At 48.4% G+C, this 17065-nt stretch overlaps 1 protein-coding gene across 4 annotated transcripts in view; it reads right to left on the reverse strand.

The window, feature by feature from the left end:
* The window catches only part of LOC135240525 (amyloid-beta A4 protein-like), a 32909-nt gene that overhangs the window by 12266 nt on the left and 3578 nt on the right, over positions 1 to 17065 (reverse strand). For 2 of the 4 annotated variants that reach the window (XM_064310080.1, XM_064310079.1), the window contains exons 2-7: positions 4325 to 4492; positions 2788 to 2917; positions 2477 to 2589; positions 1784 to 1974; positions 1289 to 1527; positions 605 to 772 (exon numbers count right to left, since the gene is read on the reverse strand). In XM_064310080.1, coding sequence (XP_064166150.1) covers positions 605 to 772; positions 1289 to 1527; positions 1784 to 1974; positions 2477 to 2589; positions 2788 to 2917; positions 4325 to 4492 — 1009 coding nt within the window. The remainder of the gene's footprint in view (positions 1 to 604; positions 773 to 1288; positions 1528 to 1783; positions 1975 to 2476; positions 2590 to 2787; positions 2918 to 4324; positions 4493 to 17065) is intronic. The other 2 variants (XM_064310083.1, XM_064310082.1) reach the window with 1 other exon arrangement.

Genomic DNA, 17065 nt, shown 5'->3' on the forward strand with positions numbered 1-17065 from the left:
GACACACACACACACACACCGCAGGGAGGTTAGACAGGCAAGGCCACACACAGTTTAGCAGAGATGGACAAAAACTCGCTAACACACACAACGCGCTCGCCAGCTCCAGCCGTGTGTCCGCACTGTGACGTCAGACACACACCACCGGATGTTCACAGCACAGTCCCCGTAGCGGAACACAAACACGGTACACCCTTACGCTGCCACACCAAGCCGGTCACATCAGCTGGGACATACGTTAACACCGAGATATAGAGAGAAACAGAGTCGGGCCGGAGTGCGGACAGACTGAGGTCACTAACACCAGCGCTCGACAGACCGAAGGTACAGAGTTAGCGGGAGTTAGCGAGAAACTAGCGCTCTACAGATGGAACATCCAGAGTGAGTGTGAGTCAGCAAGACGCAAATGCTCTACAGACTGAAGGTAGAGGGAGCGGGAGTTAGCGAGACGCTAGTGCTCCACAGACTAAAGGTACAGAGTGAGCAAGAGTTAGCGAGAAGCTAGTGCTCTACAGACTAAAGGTACACAGTGAGTTAGCGACAGACGCGCGGAGTGGAAGAGACGGACTGGGAGGGTTAGGAGCAGTCTGTCCCGGGGACTTACACACGCTGCTGCAGACTGACAAGCAGTACTCCTCCGACTCAAAGTTATTACGGTTGCCCCCGCAGCCCCCGTAGATGAAGGGGGCGCAGCGGCCCTCGTCGCGGTCAAAGTACCACCGCGGCAGCATGGCGCGGCACGGTCCCGTCTCTGCCTTCTCCCAACACACCTCTGACGGGGAGAGACACACGCACGCACAGACTCAAACCTCAGGAAACAGCCTGCTTAGCATCTGCAGCTTCAAGAAGCTGAGTCCTCATATTAGGGGCTATGAGTTTTTATCCTATAGACCTGCTATGGGGAGCGATGACCTTTTATCCTATAGACCTGCTATGGGGAGCGATGACCTTTTATCCTATAGACCTGCTCCTACTGGGAGCCAAGAGCTTTTTCACATAGACCTGCTATGGGGATCGATGACCTTTTATCCTATAGACGTGCTCCTACTGGGAGCCAAGAGCTTTTTCCTACAGACCTACTATGGGGAGCTATGAGCTTTTATCCTGCTCTCACTGGCTTCCATCGTGTAGATCTGTTCTATTTCATGCCATTCCACAGCTGAGTAACATACTCTCTGCACCAGCTTTGAGTCAGAATCACTGTGGGATAAACCTTGAATGGGCATGAGGGGGATGATGATTGACACCTTGGAAATTTGTAATCCCACCCTCCTCCTCCTCCTCCTACCTCTGACCACTTCCTCCACTGACTCCGTGGTTGTGGTGGTGGTTGTCGTCATGGCAACATTGGTGGTGTGCTCGCTGGCATCGCGCTCGTCGGTCATGTCGTCATCATCATCTTCGTCATCATCGTCACCGTCACCGTCTTCGTCGTTATCCAGGGCTTCCTCCTCCACATCCTCATCATCCTCTCCTATAGCAGGCCCCGCATCATCCTGCTCTGTAGGTCCGGACTCCCGTGGCATGCTGTCAGGCCGGAGAGGAGAGGGCGAGTGATAAGTGAGGTTCAGAACTGCATCATGGGTAATGTAGTTACGCTATATCAAGCCATGAGCTATTCCAGTGGTATGCAACTGTAATTCCAAAGAGGGCTAGAAACTGGCCTTTGAACGATTTTATGACTTGAAACCATGAAATTATATACTACTGCATGCCATTTTGTACTTGTATTAAGAGGCACAACAAATAAATTATGCTGGTTCAGGTCTGTCTCTGTGCTTACCTGTTATCGGTGTAATCTGTGTCCGGTCCGCCCCACCACACATCAGAGTCATCCTCCTCCAGCTCCGTGCTATCAGACTCTCGCTCCATCTCTGCAGGGCAGCAGACGAACTCCACGCCCCGGAAACGGTCAATTCCGCATGGCAACAGCATCCCATAATCGTGGAGATTCATGGTGCGGTCTCCACACGACTGTTGAAAGTGTTGACAAATTTTAGTGTGTATAGCTAGCGTATTAACAGCAGTGAGTGGCTACTGTAATTGTATTCTATAAAACTATGCCCAGGAAATATTAAAGTAGTTAGGCAGTATATTCAGCATTTTGTGTATGTAGTAAACAGAGCTGTGCACAGACTTTATGGAGGGCATATGCTAATAATCTGGCGTGGGGGGCTTGGGGGTGGACTGCGAGCATGAACTGGGAGGTGGAGGGGGCATCTGTGCTTTACAAAATAATTTTTTTTAATTAGCTGCAGCCAAAAGCACCCTTTTGCTGTCTCAGGGCAACAAGGGCATATGCTTCAGCATATGTTGGTGTCTAGATGTGCACGTGCCTGATAGTAAAGAACTAAAATCGCTGTATAATCTTGTTTCTCAAATGCGTCATTATGACTTGTGCGTGCGTGCGTTTGTTCCTACATGCGTGTGTGCGTGTGTGTGTGTGTGTGTGTGTGTGTGTGCGTGTGTCTCTCACCTCCTTGGCCACTGTGTGCCAGTGCAGGTGGCTCTCACACATGTCCATGCGCTCCTGGTGCAGGAACTTGCACTTATCAGGAACCAGCAGAGCGTCACTCACAAACTCCCCCACTGAAAAACACACAGAGCTGTTAACATCCCCGACTTTCAAAGGCACTAAATTACACGCCCTCATACACACACACACACGCACACACACACACACGCACACGCACACGCACACGCAAACACACACGCAAACGTGCACACACACACGCACACAAACACACACGCAAACACACACGCAAACGCGCGCACACACACTCTCACCCAGGCAGCGGTAGGGCACCACGATGTGCAGGTGACTGCGGCACTGCTTGCGGCCTTTCTTGCACCAGTTCCTGATGGTGACGGGCTGGTTGGCCTCCACCACGTTGGTGATCTGAAGCTCTGGGTACACCTGGAAGAGGAGGGGCCAAGGGAATCCAGTCACTCTTCTTTCAACTGTCATTTCATCCCCTCTTCCTTCTCTTCAGCCTCTACCTTCACAATGGCAATCTTTAATCTTTCCATTCTTGTTCCCTCTTTTCCTCAGTCTAACTTGTCTACAGTGGCTCAGGACACCAGACACTGATTTTTCCAAAAAAAAAACACCTACATAGTGCACTGGCTGGGCAGCACAGTCATTGCACAGGGGGGGTCTAGGCTGTATAAACAAGGCAGGCTGACTAAGTACAGGCAAAGCCTCAGTAAACTGATAACTCATCCAAGCCCAGGGGGGGTAGGCAAATCACAAGACTTTGTTGCTATGACTCCTAGCAGAAGTTCTCTGTCATGAAGAACGCGCACTGAGGAACATAACGTTTACTCGCAGACAGAATCGAAGATGATATTAAAAGGACACTTTTATCTGGTGAATGTGTTGCCGGGAATACCTCAAGGTGAAATCCGAGTTACGGAAATATTTAGATTTCACTGTTATCGGTGCTGGCAAATGCCACTGTGTATTTGTACGCTACAAGGAAAATGTGCGACATATTTATGAACTGTAGAGAGGCTGCAAATTATGTGTGAGTACCGTCTGGGGACACCTTGGCCCATATCACTTGGCTTTACACTAAAATGACACTATAAATGTGACTGGATAAAATTCAGACTATGGGTGCAGTATTTGCTGTAGAATGCACATGATTTAGTACCACATTTTTGACCTCCAGTCAGTTCATAAAAGCGCTCATAAAATTCAATTTAATTTGTGTCCCATAGGTGTGAGGAGCGGAATAATAAAACACATTTATGACTAAAACCCTGTGCATAAAAATAACTGAGACATTTTAAAAGCATTAACCTGTAAAAAACAAACATGGAAAAGTCAACATGCAGCTAGCCAATGTTAGCTACACAGAATCGCTCAAGGACAGTGAAAACAACTGCAACACTTACATCATGCTTGCAGTTATTGAGAGAAAGACAATCACCAATTGTAACACAATGACTTGCAATTTAATTACATGGTTTATTTTCATACCATCCATTTGTATTTTGGCAAAATATAGTTTGTTTATGATTATGAAAAATGAATATTACTTCAGCCAGTCCAGGTCAGACTCCAAATCTTCTGAGGGCTGGGACAGATGTTTAAATTAAGTCATCAGATTCAGGCTATGCTGGTGTGAAGCACTCCATCACCACTCCCTCTCTTCTCCTGCTCCTCTCCACTTGTTCTCCTGCTCCTCTTCCCCTCCCTTCCCCTCCCCTCCAGTCTCCTCTCCTCTCCTCTCCTCTCCTCTCCTCTCCTCTCCTCTCCTCTCTTCTCCTCTCTTCTCCTCTCTTACTCCTCCACCCCTCCTCCCCTCCCTTCCCCTACCTCCTGGCAGTAGTGCAGGATGCCCTCCTTGGTGCCGATGCAGCTCTTGGTGCCGCTGGGGTCTGACTCCCACTTGCCGCTCTGCACGTTGATGTGCATGTTGAGTTTCCCGCAGAACATGGCCACCTGAGGCTCCGCCAGCAAGCCAACTGAGCCGTCTGTCGGCACCTGGAGAAAAGGGGGACAAACGGGAAGAGAGAGATAAAGAGGTGAGAAATGCAATAAAGTATTGAAAGGGAAGCTTGACTTTGGCATGGCTACAAAGTGAGCAAATAACTTGCCAACAACGACAGAGCTCAGCTTTGCGAAATCACACTGAAACAGGACATCAAAGAATGAAGAAATCTCCTGGGATAAGCTAATGAAACCTGCCTTCACCTGTCAATCAAATCACAGATCACCACCATAAGAGGGCTTCTGATTTGGAAGTTCAGAATTGGATCTTTGAATGGAACCAGGGGATATGGTCAGATGACACCAAAGTTGAGGTTTTCAGCAACACAAACCATTGGTGGTTCTGGCAAAGTGATGAGTTTTCATCGTAAAGGACCTCATACCTAAGGTGAATATTGAGTGGAACTTTGATCTTCTGGGCTGTTTTACATATCTGGTCCTGGGGCCAATTTTTAAGGTTAATGGAATCATGAACTCCAACAGGTAGCAGGACATTTTGTTTAATCAGTGAGCAAATTTGGAGATTGGGTAGGCTCGTGCTCAGAAAATAAATGGTTATCTGACCTTTAGAAAGTGACAGAAACGCATGCAACGAGCGTTCATAAAATCTATGATTCTGGTACCCACACTTCCGCCGTGTGAGTCAGTGGGAACAGTGGGCTACGTCACGGCGAACGGGGCAGGTGCGCGGCGACAGCAGGAGCGGGAGCCGTCAGTGACGGCTCGCGAGCACCGTCACTTGCCCTCTGATCAGAGACGCGGCGGCACGCACCCGCTGAGCCACAGACCAGACCTCAGACGTTAGCCGTTAGCCTGACATTAGGGCTTAAACAATGCTGCGGGGACACTGTCGCGGTCTGAGCGCCGTTAGCCGCGGCTGCCTCACTGCTGCTCAAAGAACTCGTGTGGATACGCTTGTGTTGTTTTTGCGCGGAAAGTGAATTAAATTTAATTAAATTAATGCAATACAGGTCAACGAATCACAGAGCAGATCTCAGTCAGCAACAGTGCCAGTAATGAATCACAGAGCAGATCCCAGGCAGCAACAGTACCAGTAACGAATCACGGAGCGGATGTCAGTCAGCAACAGTGCCAGGGAGCCAACCAAAGAGAGACTCCTCGCTGCACATCTCAGACTCACAATCTCAGTTCCATTTAGCAGCAGAAACACAGAGGCACCTCCTTGATGCTAACATCGCTATCAGAAAAGCATTTTTTTCCCTCCCCCTTTCAGACAACACTTTCCTGCCAACAACCAAAAGGCTGAAAATGAGCACACACAAGCATAGATAGCAGTTGCACATCTAGCACACCTACATTTACCAGTGTGCACCTTCTCTCAGTATCACACACACACACACACTTCCACCACTAATGTCCACACTACCACAGATTTTAATTATTACACACAACACACACAAGACCACACCGCGTGGACATTTAAGAATCATTCTATTACTCAGCACTAGTTTTCAATAAACAAGGAAGATCTGGAGATCTAGAAATATACTACAGCTGTCCCACAGCCAATGCCGGGTTCTGCCCTCCTGTGCTTTATCGTCTGCAGTTATCAGAAGCACTACATAAGTTCAAATGGTACAATACTGCCCGTTGGCCCACATAATTAAAGATATAATCTCACACCGAGCTATACCTGTTAAATAGGTAATCTCTCAAACCAAACGTAAACAGTGGAGTCATTCACGCGCCAAAGCGAAAAGATGTCGTCGCTGAAAAACAGGCAGACGCTCGAACCCGGCTTCGGCTCCCGACACCCTCCTCGGTGTCCCACGGGGGCGCGCTCCAGAACCCCCCGCTGCCGTCACCGTGCTAAATTAAACATTCCCCCTGCCTACGCGCACTGGGACGCTTCCTAAGGGAGGGACGGGGCCTATAATTAGTGCCAATTAAGTGGGAGGCACACTTCCTGACAGCCACAGTGCACAGAGGAGGAGGAGGAGGAGGAGGAGGAGGAGGGCAGTTAACAGGTGCGTAGACTTGTCACTTCACCGGGGGAGGGGCCGACCCAGGAGCCCCCAGCTCCCAGTGGCCTTGCTCAGCGGCACAATGGAGTCTCAGGAGTCCAGAGATTTTTACAGCAACAAAACAAGCGCACGCAGCCAGAGATGGAGTCATCGCTGGGCGGACAGGGAGGGAGAGCAATTTTAGCACAACCATTCGTTGCTATGGTCTATTATTGTTATTACCGGTTATAGGAGTAAGGGGTCGTTCTACTGGTAATTGTAATCATCTTTTATTATTTTACTTTTATGATCATTTTCTTTTACACTGTCACTGTCCTGTTGTTATACAGTGCAATCCACAACTTCAGCAAAATTTGTTTTAATACATAATGCCAAAAAAGCATTAAAACTGAAAATTTTTAAAATAGAAGGTCTTGTAGCAGGAAAGAGACATTTTCTCACCATTGTGTTATACTGTCTTAATGCAGTGCCCTGGTTCACGTCAGCCAACATCAAGGAGACAGACATGCAAACGCACACACATTTAGAGTGCCAGGCTGCACTAATCCCTCTTTCCGTGTCCTGTTCCACAAACAATACATTAATCTGTACAAAAACAGTGATGTAACCAAAAAGAAAAAAAAAAAAAGAACCATTCCTTTCTGCCTTACGCAACATGGAACAAATATTACTGCTTTTACTGCACGGAAAGCGCAGACAGGTGGCAGCACTGAGCGCACGGTCAATGCACAAACAGCACAGACAACGGAGCGCCTCCCCTCCCCCACCACAGACCGTCTGCGTGTGCCCACAGCCTGGTATAGGTGCACACAAGAGCGTTTGTTTTTTTCCAAATTTTTTTTGTGCCGCGTCAGCAAGCGAAACGTTAATGTGTTTGGGCTCACGCGCATGTTTGCGAGTGTTTAGAAAAATAGTTTTTTTTTTTTGTTGTTTGTTTTTTTTTTTTTTGTTCAGTGCAGGAAGAGAGAGGTGGACAGAACGGCAGTCAAAGACTCCTTTGTGTTGGGGAGCGAGTGTATACAAAGGAGAGGTCACAGGAAAAAATGGGAGCGTGATGACAGGCTGCCCAACAGGTCACCGCGGATACAAAAGTGAACAGACACAGGGGTGGAGGGACAGGAAGAGAAAAACGTTTGGACGGAAACAGAAATGTCTGACACGTTACTAAAAAAGAACAGGTGCATTCTGGAGTAACTGTGTTTAGAGGTACATGAGGTCAAAAGCACGAGGCTCATGTGTGCGTACGGTGCAGGGATGTAGTTCTTCTGGTGGGGGGGTGGGGGCTAGTAAGAACAACATAGTCCTTTATTTGATTTATTTCAATTTATTTATTTAATTTTTTTCTACACACACTCCTGCATCTTCTGTCCACTGAAGAATCACCATCTTCTGCTCATTAACAGTCAGACTTGAAGAGAATCCAGCAGACAGTGCTGTTTAATCCCCTCCTGATCTCCTCTAACTCATTGTGACAGAAACTTCAGGTGCTCTGAGAGTACCATCTTTAATTAGAAAGCACACAAAACCCTGAGCACAGTTTCCCTCTCGCCACTGTGTGCCTGCGTGCGTATACACAAACACACATACACACAGTCATTTAGTAATGCACAAGTAGCTTGCAACACTCACAAAATGAAGCTTCTAAATCGTAATAGAGAAACTTAACACCGTCCTCACAACCTCAACCCTCACTTCAGTAGCAGCCCCCTGTACATCTCTGAGAAAGGCAGATGTACTCCCAACGGCACAGCCAGGCACAGCAGCGGTGGACACATACACCCCCCCAGCAAAGAAACACACACATCCCACATTAACATCACAGTAGCACGACTGGTTTGAGTTAGCGTTTTGGATTGGGGGAACACAGCAGCCTGCCCTGTGATTGGACGGTCACCCACGACTTCCCACGCACCGAGCGCCCTGATGAAACATTTCCTCCAGCCGGCGGAAAAGATTAACCCTGGCGTGTCATCGATTGATACGGGGGGGGGAAGCTGGCCGGCGCCATGGTGACCCGCGATCTCGCCGCTCTGCCGCACAGCTGGTCCCGATACCGCCGCCCCGCTCGCAGCCTGTGGGCTGGACGGTGCGGCCGGACGGGCTGCTGAGGCCGGGGCGGACATCGCCATCGCGGCTCCTGCTACAGCAGGGGCAGGGACGTTCCCACCGCCCGTGTCACACGGAGGGGGTGACAGCTGGACCACACCGGGTCCGGCCACATGGATTAGCACATATGCCCTGGGGAGGCTCCAAAGCATTAACACCACTAATAGCCTGCACATCAATCCCCCCCCCCCACCCCCGCGCCCTCTCTCTTTTTCTTTCCCCGTCTCACTCCCTCGCTTCTATAGTATCCTGCCGGGGGGTTGGAAATTAGTACTGCAGAGAGAGAAAGACAAAGAAGGCAAAAGACATACCGGCAATATTTCGACTGACAAGGAGTCTAGGGCAAGACCAAAAAAAAAAAAAAAAAAAAAAAAGAGGATAAAAAGAGGACAGCGAAAGGGTGGGACAGCAGAGAGACGTCGGGGAGACAGACTGCACACGGGCGGGCGGAAGTGTTCGATACGAGCCTCCGAAGCAGCCTGTGAGAGGCACAGCTGGCCATCCATTAAAGCAGCTCATCTCATTGGTGACTTCACCGCCTAATGCACTGTGGGTGCAATCCTCAGCTCTGTCTGACATCCACTACACCCATGTCTAATACTAATCTAATGCACCTCCCGTAACTCTTATTTTTTTATTTAACCTTTATTTCAAGGTCAACTTCACAGTCATTATACAATCCAAGATTGCATAACGAAACGAGGTGGTGGGTTTCATCTGTGCTACAACACACCAACGTAGAGACACAATAAAAATGATAAAAAACTGTTCACATATAAACAATTTTTAAAAACCTAAAATGGGAACATGGCCTGAAGTGCAGCTAAAAGTTAAAAAGTTTCACCCTGAAGTCCCATCGAGACTGAATAATGTAACTGGCACAGGAGACCTGGCCAAGAGGCCACACAATCAATCCTCTGCTCTCTGTCCCACAGCATGAAAACACAGCCAGAACACAAAGGGAGGAAGGGGCAGTGATATTGGGAATGTGAACCACACCAGCACTGGGCCCACCTCTGACTGCTAATGACGTGGAGTCAGGACACGGTGGCCTCAGGAGCAGGGCGGGGGGAGAATACCTCCAGCTTCCTGTCTGTGAGCACAATGGTGCATAACGCCTTATTTGGACAGTGAGATGGATACTGGATGACACGAATGCACCTATAGACATGCATGTGCATGCGCACACACACACACACACGCGCACACGGTCCATCTGGGATCATATGCGGGTGGACCCATTTGGGACTGGTGGTCAGGCCAGTGCACTGCATTTCCTGTCCTTCACAGGCGATGGTCAGGAAGCAGCAGTCTGCACAGGAACCTGAACGCAACCGCCGAGAATACACCAGCCCCCGCCCAGCCACCGGGCCAAGTATATCCCTAAACTACACCCCTTTGTCCCAGTACCAATCAGCCTCCCATGTACTCTATCCTGGCAGTTCCATAAAAGCACCATGAAAGCTTATTTGTATCTGTCAAAATCTTCCAGAGCACGTAGAACACAAGCATTTAGTGCATAAACCTGCACACTCTCCTTTTCCAACGCACGTCTACATGCGAGCGTCACAAAGCCTGGGCCGGATGGGCGCTCAGCTCAGCTGTCTGATCTTCATGACAGGCAGGCCTTGAGGAAGGCCCACGCCATACTGGACTGCCCTGCACAGCCCCCAATACAGGGAGACTGAGCCCCTGCCCTCAGGCTCAGATAGTGTCCTGTCTTCCAGGACTAAAATATTCAAAGTCTCTTATTCATACAGCTATCAGTATTCTGAATTTTTCATGTGATCTTTTACTCTTAAGCGCTTCAGTGCTTGATCATCTGCTCTTTTCGGTCTTTACTTTCTGTGATCTTGCCGTTACTGTGTACCGTTTGTCCCTGATCCTGAGTGCTACAGTATGTGCTTTGGGCCGATGTCATGCTTTTATATATATTAGCGCTTTAGCCTTTTATGGTTTTTAGATCATCGTGCTGGAATACCGCTGTAATACGTGTTGCGCTGTGGCGCCTGGCTGCAGCTGAATTTCCCCGTGCGGGACAATAAAGATTTGATTCGATTTGAATTGGGGGGGGGGTAAATCAAGCGAAGAGCCGGCTGCCTTCTGGTTCTCACCGCCCCGCCCCCCCCGGCTGTGGCGGCGGCTGCAGCGGTGGCGGCTGACGCCTGCATGCGCTGCACTGCGCCGCATTAGCATTCCCTCCACTCCACAGAGACAAGCCCACAAAGTGCATGCCTCAGTAAACCCACGTCTGCAGCCTCAGCCCTGCTCCTGGAGAGCCACCGTCCTTCAGGCTTTCACTTCAGCCTCGTGAGGGTGGGGGCTAAGAAGGGAGAGCAGGCTGAAGTAAGAAAGTGAAGTTTGGAAGGGCGGGGGGGTGTTGGGTGGTAGCAGGGTGGCTGACACTCAAATGCAGCCAAACAGAATAGAAACAGAAGCAGATGCAAATGCCATACCCTCGCATGCACACGCACACGCACACAGACGCACACACACACTCACCACCCATTAAGCAGTGCACTGTGCTGCTGCGATAGGACACGTTCTCTGCCGTGTCTGGAGAAAACAAACAGCCATAAGAAGAGGCGAGCGCAATTCTGACAGCACCCCAACCCCATACACTCCTTTGTCTGAAATGCTGAAACCTCCCTCGTTTCTTAGCAACAGCCCTCACACCCCCCCCCCCCCCCCAACCGCTGGCCCAGTTCACCAAGTCATGTGACCTCCAGTCTCGTGAGGAGACCACGCACACACAATGGGCCCACTGTAGAACCTCACACCTCTCATCCCACGACCTGCTCTGCTGACAGGACACACACTCGCACGCATGCACACGCACGCACACACACACAGACCGAGGGCGGCAGGGTGTGGACAACTTGCCAATGACAATGAAAGAAGGTAAAATAAAGTGAGAGAAAGAGGAGGACGTGTGGGATGTAGAGAAGAGCGCCTTCACACCTAGTTCATCTGACTGGCCATTTCAAAATGAGGTGTGTTTCTAGTGCACTTGGAGCTCCATGTCCACACCTCCCACATAGACTTAATCACACAAGGTTTCATAATGCCCCTGCAATTCCAGTCCTTAAAATGTCTTCACAGCACAAAAGAAAACTGTTCAAATGCAGACAATCCATTCTAAATGAGTGCAAGACTGGAGCAGAGATCTGGTGGAGTGACATGTTACACTGTTGCCCCCACTCAAGAAAGCTTTCAAAAGGAGTCCCCTGCAGATGAGAGGCAACAGTGCTGCAGTTACCTGAGGAAAAACTCCAAATGATGGAGGAATATATTCTCCAGAGAGCTACAGGTTAACAGCAACTTGAAGTTGTTTACAAAAAGATTCAAATTTAACTGGATTAGAACCAAGAGAATGTTTGTTTATAAAAAGCAACAAGTGGAACATGGAAGATGGGTGAGAGAGCAGGAGAGTGAGAGTGTGCTGGACTCAACACCTCACACCTCCTCACCAGCCAGGACTCAACCCTTCACACCTCCTCAGCAGCCTGGACTCAACCCTTCTCACCTCCTCAGCAGCCTGGACTCAACCCCTCATACTTCCTCACCAGCCTGGACTCAACCCTTCACACCTCCTCAGCAGCCTGGACTCAACCCTTCACACCTCCTCAGCAGCCTGGACTCAACCCTTCACACCTCCTCAGCAGCCTGGACTCAACCCCTCACACCTCCTCAGCAGCCTGGACTCAACCCTTCACACCTCCTCAGCAGCCTGGACTCAACCCTTCACACCTCCTCAGCAGCCTGGACTCAACCCCTCACACCTCCTCAGCAGCCTGGGCTGGACTCCCCCCCCTCAACTCGGCACTAAGCACCAGGTTGCCCTGCAAGCCAGGCGTTGTGGACAGGATCACAAATTCCACCACTGAACCAGACCGTCTGGGTAGACCGCATGGTGCATTCAGTAGGATGGCCTACTCTCAAACCATATCTAAAGCCGCCAATGTGGCTGTGGGTCAGATTCCACGAAACGGCACTTTCCATAAGCTGATCCAGTCTCTATCTGTAACCCTCTCTGAACAAAATGGAAAAATACATGACACGGGTGGACTGCCTGCATTCCTATAAAAAAAAAAGGAGAAGAAAAAAGAATTTCCATTTTGAAAAGGAGAGAGACATTTCAAAACCACACAGCAGGGTCACAACCAGCTCTGGAGCATGCGCAAGAACACATTATGTTTTACTCCCAGTTATTAATTAGATTCAGCAATATGTAGGGTTGCTGAACAAAACTATCAAACCAGCACGCCAAACAATCAAATGTACTTTTTATATTTGTGTATAGAAACAACATTCATAAACCATGATGATTTCATGCTGTGAAAGAACCATTTTTATCAGTAAATGTGATTTTTTTTCACCCCCTAATAGAAAAGCAAATGATGAATTCGTTAAATTAGAAACAGCAAGAAAAGAAAGCATCAATCTGGAGGGAGGGGAGTTGACGCAGTAAGACACATTAGCCACATTGCCATGACGCCCAAGCGTATTTCCCTGGCTCAGAGTGCTAAAATTTGTTTCAAAAAAGCTTTGGGGTGGGGGGCGGGGGGGTAGAATGCCGTGATTTCTGCAAGCCCCACCACATCTTGCAGGCTCAAAGTAATCACCCGAACAAGATGGATTTTCCGCATGAAACGTTTTGTTCACATTGCAACGGCTGTCGTTGGGCTTGATGCATTTTCAAGGCAGCCGTTGGTGCCATTGGTCTAGTATTTTTTATTATTTTTCATTTTTTTACCCAAAATCTTCATGTGTAAAGTGCCGGTTTCACTGAAGCACATCACAAGACATTTTCAGTCGACAAGTCACGTACAGTCGCGCTAATGGAAACGTCACTTTGACAGCTACTCCACAGAAGTCCTTCGCTCCGCTTTGCCACCCATGTTTGCGTCTCTCCCGCTCTCTCATTACCCGACTCTTTCCGCAGAAGCACCACGCAGCACTGTCAGACAAGTCATCATGCCAGTGCTCTCCCATCACGCTCTGAAGCCTCACATTACATTACATTACATTTATTTAGCAGACGCTTTTATCATCTGCAGTGGGCCTTTTGTTATTTTCATGTTCTTTAAACGAACGCGGCACACGTGGTAAAAATGTCTGTACGTCACTTCTGATGGGTGTACGATGGATAATGCTAAGATTCCGAACCATAGTTCCAAACGCACATTCACACTTGCACGCACGCACACACGCACGCACGCACGCACGCACACACAAGGACCATGAAGGCAGCCACGCTATTCCTCTCTCCAACAGTAAGCACACAGCCCCTGCATACATACGCCCTACATTAACCACCTTGACTTCATCACAGGACTGTTCATGTGTTCGGGACACAGCGGAGACACTAGAACATTAAAGATGATTATAACAGCTGTGATTCATATAAGCAGCTATTTTGATTAATTCATACGAAACATAAGTCAAAAACACCCCTTGGCAGATGAGCAAAGAGCCAGACATTTTCTCAGGTTGTGTCAGTTAGTAATAATGAACTTAACAGTAGGCTACATTACAAAGATGGTTCACAGCATAATGCTTTTTTCCCCTGCATGTTCAACCAGGATAATAAGGTCCCCGTAATTGAGATACCTGATAATAGGTCACATTCTTTTTCGTATTACAGATTTCTTCTAACATTGAAAACAGACTACACAATCAACTCCTCCTGAACAAGAATCAATGCAGCATACAGGCAACAATAGCCATTTGTTCAGGTTAATAAAGCTAGCACACCGAAATGAAAGCTTGAAAGGCTTCTAGAAATTCTGACTAGGCTGACATTTTTTTTTACCCGAACAACATGTGGTTTCCTTTAAACATTATCCCATAAATTCCTCTCTATTCCCTCAGATTTAAAAATAAAGAGTAAAAAATACATTCAATGAACCCATATAATGTCTTGAAATCTGTGTTTCATAAAGAACATCTCAGTTGAGGGCTTAGGAATGTAATGGCCCACGCCCCCCTTCATAACATTAAAAGAACCTAGATAAGAAAACCTTGAAGCCTAAATATCTTAAAAGTCGACCGCAGGGACGCACGTAGTAAGCAGTGCTGCCCTCATGTTTGTATTGGCCAAAGCCTTGTGCCAGTGTTGTCCTCGGCCTGGTTCAGTCTGCTCTGAAAACACTTGTGCATCCTGATATCTCCATGGCAAACACCTCGTTGCCTCGGCTTGTTCTGACAAGCACGATTCCCACCCTTTTTCCCCGACTTCCTCCCAGTTACGGCTCTACGTGGATTTCTGCCGTCTGTATCTTTTAATTCATTTTTTTTAAATCATGCTTGAATCAGTCATAAGAACGCCGGCTGCTGGCCCAGTCACAAGCAGGCTAGGGGCATGGTTAATAAACACCGGAATGACGTTATAAAAAAAAAAATAATAACTTCAAAATATTTTTTGTGCTGCTCGAAGTGGAGCTGTAGAAAGACTGCTCCTTTGTTCTTATCAATGTTCATTCTTCCTTCCAAGCAATAACAGGCTGTTAATACTGTACTATCTGTATCTGAAAGTATAGATATCTTATAGTTATGATAAACTATAAAGTATAAATGTATATATATATTTTTTTTTAGGTTAGCCAGCACACTACTATATGAAAGCCTGAGGGAACAATAAATTCAGACTACTTTTTCTCCTTTATGTCCTTTAAAACTACTTCTCTACCAGCACAAAGCGGAGTCTCTTCTTGTCTAAACAGTTAATGGTGTCTGGATGAAGATGGAAAAGGAGAAGAGGCTGAGGTCACGGCTTGAGAATTAAAAGCCAGGTGGCGGGAAATTAAACCCCGCAGCAGAGCTGGAAATATGTGATGTCTGCCAGCGATAAGGCACTGACTCCCGCTAAAACAAGAGGGGGGGGGGGGGGATGACTTCAGGTAAAACAGTGGAGCTTGCTGCTCCTCCACCCACCCCCCCAACACTGCCTGATACCACAACATGCCTGACTGCCTCAGCACAGGGAACCCAGAGAGCCTGTTCCACAGAGGACAGTGCGCACGCGAGTCTGACAGGGAGGCGTCAGCCCCTCGAGCCAAGATAACAGAACGATTAGAGGCTAGTAAGCTGCGCAAGGCACCCGTGTCTTTGGAGCAGCCTGAAAATCGCTGCCCTTGTGAGAGTGCCCCGTCTGCTTCAGCCAATGGGGCTACACAAAGACGGAGAGGGCCCAGAAACAAACTCGTCCAGGCCAATGGAAGCGCTCACAAACACACCCACCACTTTCACGGTCCTGCAGAGTCTGGAGACCTCCTTAACCCCGTCCTGACCCTTCATCCCAGTGATCTCCGCTTTGCATAACAACACATCTCTCGTGAGGCTCCTTCTGTCAGGTAATTGTGTGACTGATCAAAGCTCATGCTACAATTGGAACTTGTCTCCATGACGATGGCAGGGTGTTTGGTTTCTGTGTGTTTGTGTCTGGAATCCGCTCCCCTTACCGGAGGCAACACCGCGACCTGTCCCTGACCTTCTCCGTCACAATGAGGACCATAAAGGGAGGCCAGGGTGATGCCTCTAGACATTAAAACAGACTCCAAACACACACACACACACACACACAATAAGGACCATAAAGGCAGCCACGCTATTCCTCTCTACAACTGGCTGCAAGGGATTGTGGGATTTGGGATGTCCTCCAGGACACAAACACACCTCAAACGCATGCAGTAGCACTGCTCCGGATGTGGTTTTCAGACAAAAGGACTTTGGATATATAATGGCAACAGTAAGCACTTTCTGATAAATATCTCCACCCAACAGTATTATGCCCCAAATGCACAAAACACGCACTGAAGTCAGACTTCACATACAAGGCATACACCTGCATAGACATTATAGTCCCACACAGGACGGACACACACACACACACACACACAAAAAGAACACATAAAGAACTCCCTGTTCCTGAAGATCTATCATTCTGTAGGTTTTCAGTTCAACCCTGACAAAGTACACCTCATTCGACAGCTAGAGATCTACCACCCTGTTGGTTTTCACTGATGAACAAGAGTACAGGAAGAACCTTCTCCAAAGAGCAGCGATGTTAACCCTGCCGGCCTGATCGAATTCCCACAGAACTGGCTCTCTATGTCTGGAGACCTGATCCCTTGCATTCCCTACCCAATTAGATTCAACACTGGGGGGAAAAAAGGAAAAAAAGCTACCCTCTCAACTGCCCTACCAGGTGAAATAAAGGCAAGCTAATGACTAGGCCTGCAGCTGTATTCACAGACAGTGGCAGACAGGATGGGGAGTGTGTCATTTGCCTACTGAGAGCTATTGCAGCCGTTGCCCTCCAAACCCAGGAAATAAAAGCAGGAATGGGAGCAGAGACAGGAATATCCCTCTGCCCAAGATGATTCTCTCTCCCTCAGGCGGCTCCAATTACACAGCAGACACCAGGGGGACAGCAGGACCCCGCTCCAGTCTGGTACAGTGTACGCAGTCCTGC

Source organism: Anguilla rostrata, chromosome 15, assembly GCF_018555375.3.
Source record: "Anguilla rostrata isolate EN2019 chromosome 15, ASM1855537v3, whole genome shotgun sequence".
Taxonomy (NCBI): domain Eukaryota; kingdom Metazoa; phylum Chordata; class Actinopteri; order Anguilliformes; family Anguillidae; genus Anguilla; species Anguilla rostrata.